An 8,889-nucleotide genomic window follows, 5' to 3' on the forward strand; every position below is an offset into this window, starting at 1 on the left:
GGTGTCTGCCCGGCCCGCACGCTTTCCTCGTCGTCGTTCCCATCGACACGCCGTTCACCAAGGCGCAGAGGAAAACCCTGGAAGAGCACATGAAACTCTTGGGGGAGAGGGTTTGGGCGAACACAATGCTGCTGTTCACGCGTGGAGACTCCCTCGAGGGCATGATCATCGAGCGGCACCTGGAGAGTGGGGGGCAGGAGTTGTTTTGGTTAGTGGAGGAATGTAGGCACAGGTACCATGTCTTCAACAACAAGGACAAAAGCAACGTGTCCCAGGTCACCTCACTACTGGGGATGATAGATGAGATGGTGTGGCAGAATGGTGGTTACTATGAGGTAGACGAGCCTCTCTTTCTGATGATTGAAGTCAAGCAACGGGAAGCAGCCCAAAGAGCAGCAAAGAGATTGCAGAGGGCCCAGGAGCAGAGTTTACAGATTCCAGGTAAGAAATAGATATGCAGGCAAGGCCTAGGCCTAGGCCGTACTAAAATGCTCCGACGCCCAGAACAGCCGGTCTACACGCTCAGCTTCTAGATCGTTGACACGTGCTGTTGTCAGCGTGTGAAAATATCTTACGATGAAATGCAAATCGGGCTTAAAAGTGTCATCTTGTCACAAATCTTTGCCCTGAGCTAGGCTTAATATTCATCATCACTGATCCCAATAATACACATTCAACTTTTATTTTCACTCCCAATAATGAACATTCATCTTGACATGGGTTTCTGAATTCTGCATCACTATGTTTTGTCTAATTTGCCAACAGAGGCCCCGAGTAAACTCCCAGAGCTCAGACTGGTTCTGCTGGGAAGCCGACATGTCGGGAAGACCTCGGTAGGGAACACCATCCTGGGAATCAAAGAGCAGAACGACGGGAAGAGAACGACACGCTCGGTGGTCCACCAGGGTTATGTCAACCAAACCGCTGTGATGCTGGTGGACACACCGGGCTGGTGGAAAGACTTTTCGGTCCACGACACCCCTGGACTGATCAAACAGGAAGTCACAACCAGCTTGTTCAAGTGTCGCCCCGGGCCCCATGCCTTCCTACTGGTGATCGACGCAGACGCGTCATTTGACAGCAAGTACAGAGAGGTGACGGTGGCACACCTGGAGCTGCTCGGTGAACACATGTGGAGGTACGCCTTGGTGGTTTTCACCAGAGGTGACTGGCTGGGAGCCAAGACCATAGAGGAGCACATTGAAGGGGAAGGAGGAGACCTGCGGGCCGTGGTGGAGAAATGTGGCAACAGATACCACGTCATTGACAACAAGAATACACATGATGGCACCCAGGTCCTAGAGTTGCTGGCGAAAATCCACGAAATGCTTGCTATGAACGGCAGAATCCCTTTTGTGCCAGATAAGAAGATCTACCTGAGCATGGAGGACAAAAGAAAGGCAGTGGAGGAAGGGGTGAAACTGCGGGAGGCTAAAGTCAGTGCAGAAAGAGAGAATCGCAACAGTAAGGTTTAGCATTACTTTGGAAATGTTACTTTACTGTTAAAAGAATTTGAAAACAAACACATTTACACATGTTCAACCTTATGTTCATCTATGATGGTCAATTAGAGATGGTGGTTATTCTGGTTCCGTGTCTCAGAGGTGGCCTGTGGTTAGCTTGAGGAATTCAAGTTAATAGACACAACAGACGTTCTCAAATAGAACGCCAAAAATAAAAGAAAAAAGTCTAAGCTTGAAATCCCCGCCAATGACATAATCGGCAGGTAACTGGTCGAGGAGTCCACATTCATCATTTGAGACACGGTGAACAGACAGAAAAGGTACCACGTACACCAAGTGTTCCTTAAAGGAGAATTTTGGACTAAGTTTTTCTTACCTTTTTTTTTTTGTGATCTGACGTTCATAGTGACAGAACACTGTCCAAAAAAAACAAAAATAAACAGAAGTCTCGCTAGACGAGATTGAAATCTCGAGATTTCAATCTTTCTTTCTTTTTTTTTCTTTTTTTTTGCATAGTGTTCTGTCACTATGAACGTCAGATCTAAAAAATGTTTTTTTTAAAAAGCTGTTAAAATATGCGATCTAATGCAAGGCCTATCCGCGCACGTTTTAAGCTGTGGGATGGAGTTATGACATTTTTCTACTGTACCATTCATCCTAAGATATCATAACATCATAGAAAAGGTATGAAAAACTTAGTCCAAAATTATCCTTTAAATATAAGTGTTCCTTTAATATAATTAGAAATTAAACATAGAAATAATGTAACATCTCACTGTTTGGTTTCAAGTAGCTACAGCATGCACAGCAAGTGTTTTTCAGTATATAATGGCCCAGTGTTCTTCTCTTCTCAGGATCCAGAAATGAGCTACAGGATATCAGGGTAGTGATGCTAGGCCCCAAAACAGCGGGAAAGAGTGCAACAGGAAACATCCTCCTGGGCAGGTGTGTCTTTGCCACACATAAAAGCGAGTGCTGCCAGGAGAAGACGTCACTAGTCGGCGGTCAACTCGTAACTGTGATCGACACCCCTGGCTGGTGGACGGATCCTTCACAGTGCACTCAAGACATGAACAGAGAGATCGTCCGAGCTGTGTCTCTCAGTCCTCTAGGAGTCCACGCCTTTCTGCTGGTCGTTCCCTTGGACGTGGCGTTCACAGAGGCTCATCGGAGGGCCGTGGAGGAACACATGGGCCTGTTCGATGACAGTGTCTGGATTCACACGCTGGTGCTGTTCACTTACGGAGACGTGCTGGCGGACATACCAGTGGAGGAATACATAGAGAGGGAGGGCTCCTCCCTGCAGTGGCTGGTGGAGAAGTGTCAGCACCGGTACCACGTCCTCGACAACACGAAAACGACAGACGAGGCCCAGGTGACCAGGCTGTTTGAGCTGATAAAGGAGATGGTGACAGTGAGTGGCAGCCGGCCGTTCAAGCCTGACATGAACGATGCCAACCAGAGGCTTGAGGAGAAGTTCAGAGGGAAGGAGGTGAACAGACAGGAAGAGACGACGCAACGTCTGGAGCAGAAGTATAGGAAGAAGTCGCTGGAGCTGATGGCAGGATTCAGGCGAACGCTCGTCGATCTGCAAAACGAAATCAGCAGAGGAGAAAACCTGTCCACTCTTCAGATCAGGGGAGGGGAAACCCTGCCCACTCTTCAGGTGCGGGGAGGAGAAAAGCCCACTAATCGGAAAATGTCCACAACCGGAGGAGGAGGAGAAAGGCGGAGAATGTCCAGTGAGTGGAGGTGGTTTTCATGCTAAATAAACATAATGCCCCTAGTGTCCCGATTCTGGGTATGTCATAATAGGTGAACACACAAGAATAATAGCAGATCTACAAGCTCACAACGCATCACAACCCAATACTTTGTGAAGTTGTAAATCTGCTATTTTTTGTAAAGAGATGTGGTGTAGAGGGAGAAAGGAGGGGGCCAAGTATAGACCCCTTGGGGACTCCGGTCATTGAAGTATATGGGGTTTAAGTGGTTAAAGACCCCATTTTCACAGGTCTTACAGAAAAGTTAATGGCATAAACCAGCATTTATATTATATAATAGTTCCAGTACTTAAAACTCCAGCTCTAAAATCATAATCATTGTACATAATATTATGGACTCCAAGCCCAGTATCTTTTTCATGTGAATTCAACTGTTTTTAATCATTCATGTTGATGATCTGTTTGCAGTTGTTGACATGGCCAAAGCAATTGGTCAGAATATGGGTGGAAAGAAAAAAGAAGAAGAAGGCATAGAGAAGAGAATTGCTGAGGAAATTGAAAGTTTGGACAAAGAGATGCAAACGCTCAGTACTAGTAAGTAATGCCTAATTTATTCAACGTGATATGTTGTCTTCTTGTTGATTAGCTACTTAGTATTTTCAGCGTGGACACTGTCGGACGACAAACTCCAAATCAGGCTCAAGAACACATGTTAATTTGTAGCATTCATGACTATGAAATGACACAAAAGTCATTACTGTGTCTGTGTGCTTTGGTTTATTTACAGTGATTGAAGGCAGCCGTGGATCTCTGCAGGACACACCAGAGCCAGCCGGCCAGCAGGACACACCAAAGCCAGCAGTCCTACAACAGCGTCGACTGTCGACAATCATTGGACTGCAGCCACCCGCAGACAAACCAACCACTAGGTCAAAACGTAGACCTAGTGTTTTGACTGAAGAAGTTTTGTTGTTCTGAGGTCAAATGTGACAGTTTGCCTAGAGCATTGGTTCTCAGCCGTGGTGTGACCCGTGAGACAAGTCCAGGTGTGCCAAGCTCATATTATTGTAGCAGCAATATACAACTATACAAATAGTTCTGAATTATCTTCTGATTTACTATATCGGTACTTTGTGCACAATCATTTCCCAATGCAGAGCGTAATTATGTACTCTAAAATGCTATTTTTGCTGTATACCAGTGCCTAGTGTTCCTTTTGACTTGCCCATTGCCCTTTGGTGTGCCTTGGTCAAAGAAACTTTGAAAACACTGGCAACTCACTAATGAGTACAATTAGCACTTTATTGTTTGTACTTGTGTACCACACACATGACACAACAAGAATTGGCACCGATAGGAGGGAAGGGAAGGGAAGGGAAGGGAAGGGAAGGGAAGGGAAGGGAAGGGAAGGGAAGGGAACATATTAACATAAGCATGAGATGCTATTAAAGTACTATAAAACCAGACACACATTTACTCAGTCTTTTTCACTAAACATTTAATTCACCCTTTTACCTTTTAAACTGGTTTTAAACCAATGTGCACTTAACGTGCACTCAGAATATTCAACAGCATTAAATGTATAAGTCTACATAGCCAACTATATATCAGCCATGTTACTTGAAAATATACATCTGGACATTATACGTACATGCACCAATCTTTTCCCATTGCAATATGAAGTTAATTGCTGAATAAATAAATAAATGCAACTACTCGGTCCATTGTGTTTATTACCATTAAACTGAGAAATTGTAAGACAAGCTTACTGCTTACATGCTCACAGTCTGCTTTATGCTATTGATGACACTCCAGCCACCAGCATGTCCTCTCTCACCGCATCCATAAACCTAATCTTTGGCCTTCCTCTTCTCTTCTTGCCTGGCAGCTCCATCTTCAGCATCCTACTCCCAATGTACCCCTCATCCCTCCTCTGCAGTCTCAGTCTGCACATGTTCAAACCTCACTTCTCTTGCTTTATCCCCAAACCATCTAAAATGGGCTGATCCTCTAATATGTAGTCATTTGTGATCATGTCCCTCCTTGTCACTCCTAATGAGAATCATAGTGTCCATAGTTCTGTCACCTCCAGCTCTGTCTCCTGTCTTTTTGTCGGTGCCACCGTTTCCAAGCTGTACAGCATGGCTAGTCTCACTACAGCAACTTGCTATGGGCCTTGTCTTCAAGATACACCACAACATTGGGATCCCCCTGTATTTGTCAAAATACTTCCAAAATGTTAATGAAGTCCACGATCATAACACCAGAGGCAGCTCCACGAATCATGTTCAACCCAGATTTGGCTCAACAAAGGGAATGAACTCGTTCTCGTGCTATTCATAAAAAATGTGGAATGCCCTACCAAAAGGAGTAAAGGAGTGTAAAACCCTACTCACTTTCAAAACTGCCCTAAAGATACACCTTCAGGAGGCTGCAATTCAAAAATGGCCCCCCTTAACCTACCGCCCTACCCCCCCCCCCATTCTTTTTCTTCTCTTGTACATATTTTTCACTCTTCATACCAGTAACCTGTAAGCTGATTGTATGACATTCTGTATAGTAGTGTGTTTATCTGTCTGTCTCTTACAGATACACACAAAAGAAGGGATAGGACCGGATATGTTTTTACAAAACTTCTTCCGACTCCATTTTGGCACTGATTTTATTAACATATATATGTTTCTCTTTATTACGGGGCCAGAGTCTCAGGGGCCCCGGCCTCAGGGGCCAACTTTGAACAGGTACAACTCATGCCCTGTTTGACCTACAACCATGAAACTTCGATACAGACATGCGTCTCTTCATGCCCGACAACTTTCGTGGTCTGACTTTTGACCTCTGACCTTTAGATCGCCCACCATTTTGAATTATATGAAAAACAGCCATTGGCTCATAACTTCTGCATTTTTTCACTTATGGAAAATCCGCCGCTTTTGTTTTGTCGGCAAAGGTCCTAAGTTCATGTGTAAAATGTTTCGTGCAGATTACTCAAAAATCCCAGGAGGAAATAGATTTTAACTATTGCAGTTTTATGAAAATGATTCATCTGCCCCTAACACATACATGCAAGACTCACATTTCTTTGAAACGTTGCAGTAATGTAGAGAGTCATTCCAAATATCACTGAAACCAATCTCACTCCAATTGGCCAAAGGGGGGCGCTATAGCAATTTTTTGAAAATGCAAACTTTAAACAGGCAAAAGTCATGCCTCGTTTGGCCGACAGCCATTAAACCTGCTTACACATGTGCCTTGACTCATGAGGAACACATGTATCACTTTTACCAGTAAGCTCCGCCCTTAGATTGTCCGCAATTTTGAGCAGTTTGAAAAACACTTAAACCCAGGATTTTTCAGCTATTTGCGTGAAATGGTATCATCTGTCTGACCTCCGTTTTCACTAGATCAGGTCTGTTGGTCCAATGGCTTCCCGCTTAAGTGAATGTCTCACAACAACAAGGTAGCCAGTTCAAGTCTCACTTGGTGCAGACTTCATTTAAAGTGCATTGCAAACAACAAGACTGTATCAATGAACACATATGCAATTGATAAAGATAACATGAAATGCTTATTTGCGAGGTTATGTTTTTGCAATGTATGACATACTTCATTCTGAAAATAGCCGATCTACAATCTCAAAACTTTTCAGATAGCAATGTGTTTCTGAGCTTGTAGATCGGCTGCTTTCACTGGTTCACTTTTATCTTCAACAGACAACCTCAGCCTGGACAAAGATATAGCACTATAGGTAGTGTTGCAGCATGTCAATCCGAAGGTTGAGGGTTTGATTCCTGCTAATGGCAATAGGTTGAGATGTCCAATCAATCCAATCTGCTTCCATCTCTCTTCAATCTATCCCCCCCCCCCCCCCCCCCCCCTCTCTCTCTCTCTCTCTCTCTCGGTGAGGTGGCATTGCAAAAAACATGACCTTAAGCTCAGTCTTCAATGGCTTATTGTGCATATTACTTATAGTTTGTCTCTCTTTTAATGTATGATATACTTCATTTTGAAAATAGCCGATCTACAACCTCACAACTTTTCAGATAGCAACGTTTTGTGAGCTTGTAGATCGGCTACTTTCACTAGTTTTCGTTCTGAGGAGACACAAAAATGCCTTTATTGGTAAATGGTTTGTGAACCAGTGATCTAGAGTCTTTCGGGACACAGAGGCCTGGTTCAAAATGAACGGAAATAGTTATAAATATCAACAGACACTATCAGGGAGGCCATATATCTAGCTCAATGAGAAGAAAGGCAGTCTTGGAGTCCGTAGGTTGCTGGTTCGATCCCTCTCCACGACTATGTATTGAGGTGATCATAATTTGGCATTATTCGGATAACACATAGTGTGTCTTGAGGATAGGCTTAGGCGTTGTTTTACTGAGGTTAGGGTTAGTGAAGGTTTAAAATCCTCATGTTAATTGCATGGTCTTCTTTCTCTCAAGTTCAGTATTCTATGTTTCAATGGCTTATTGTGCATATTACTTATCATTGCTTCTTTCTTTTTTCTCTCTTCATTACCTGGCCCCGTATTATCGCTGCTTGCAGCTATATTTTCCTTTGTCTTTTCTCATTTATTTTTATATGTTTTAAATAAATAAATAAATGAAATGAATATTTTTTATTACACATAATTAAAGATTAAATCAAATACAATACATAGCAGTGGTTCCCAACCTTTTCTGGTTCAGGGCCCACTTGAAAATCTTGAACGCGTTCACGGCCCACCCATCTGACCACTTAACACAGCATGCTTATTTTAATGATCAATCAATTGACTGTGTTCCAGCTTGGATCAATGGAACCAACTTAGTGTATATGAAGTTCTTGTTAATTGGTATCACTATGAAAACTCTTTTTTTGCATTAATGTTTTTATATTAATGTTATATTATCATTAATTATTTGCCAATTATTTGTAAGCACACTCGCAATATCCTCTTGGGCCCTGACCCACAGGTTGAATCTCTGAAGAAATGTACAGGCATCCTAAAGATATGTTGACAGTGTGAGTAAGTGACCATGTGAATTTACCCCTCATTAGTATTTGAATTCAAGGTTGCATTTGAGTTTCCCAAACAGTGGGTGGGACCCAAGCTTGGGTCAATGGGTCATGGACCACTTTTACATTTTAAATATCCCTTTATTATTTTTGTTCCTAGGCTATACAGTTTGTTTTTGATTATTATTATTTAAAAAGATAAAAAAGCAAAAATGTTCAAGAATACAAAGATAAATACAATGTTTTTTTCAAAATACTTTCATACATATAAAATTAAAATAAAAATCAAAGAAATTCCATACATTAGAAAACAACTGTTAAAGAAGTAGTGAAAATAGCAGATCTACAAGCTCCTATGAGGAGAGAAATTATGTTTGAAAATGAGAGATCAGGCCAAAAGCTTAAAGGGTGACAATTTGATTGGAATGTATTATAAATGAATTGCACAATAAAAGAAACTCCAGTCCACCAGTTTTGGAAAATATATAATTTAGGATAAACCATGCCAGAAAAACGATGGGTTATTAATGAATTGTCTGAACCAATTCATTTGAATGACTTGTTGTGAATTCCCCAAAAAATCAACCCCCCACATGCCACATTGTGTTCATTATTACCTCAAAGTCCGTCAGTTTTAACTTCTGTTGTTTGCTACTTTGTCCACTAGATGGCGTCAGAACACCATCCTGGCCTTCTGAACC

General features: G+C 42.4%; 1 protein-coding gene across 1 annotated transcript in view; it reads left to right on the forward strand.

The window, feature by feature from the left end:
- Nucleotides 1-8,886, forward strand: part of LOC311051481 (GTPase IMAP family member 8-like) — a gene marked incomplete at both ends in the record, with an annotated part of 10,348 nt that extends 1,462 nt beyond the window's left edge. The window contains 6 exons of the mRNA XM_084066060.1: nucleotides 1-441; nucleotides 766-1,464; nucleotides 2,318-3,205; nucleotides 3,656-3,781; nucleotides 3,975-4,116; nucleotides 8,856-8,886. The exon at nucleotides 1-441 is cut by the window's left edge and continues 264 nt beyond it. Coding sequence (XP_083922186.1) covers nucleotides 1-441; nucleotides 766-1,464; nucleotides 2,318-3,205; nucleotides 3,656-3,781; nucleotides 3,975-4,116; nucleotides 8,856-8,886 — 2,327 coding nt within the window. The remainder of the gene's footprint in view (nucleotides 442-765; nucleotides 1,465-2,317; nucleotides 3,206-3,655; nucleotides 3,782-3,974; nucleotides 4,117-8,855) is intronic.
- Nucleotides 8,887-8,889: the final 3 nt, after the last annotated feature.

The sequence above is a fragment of the Gymnoscopelus microlampas genome (genome assembly GCF_963454915.1).
Source record: "Gymnoscopelus microlampas genome assembly, chromosome: 9".
In the NCBI taxonomy this organism is placed as follows: Eukaryota; Metazoa; Chordata; class Actinopteri; order Myctophiformes; family Myctophidae; genus Gymnoscopelus; species Gymnoscopelus microlampas.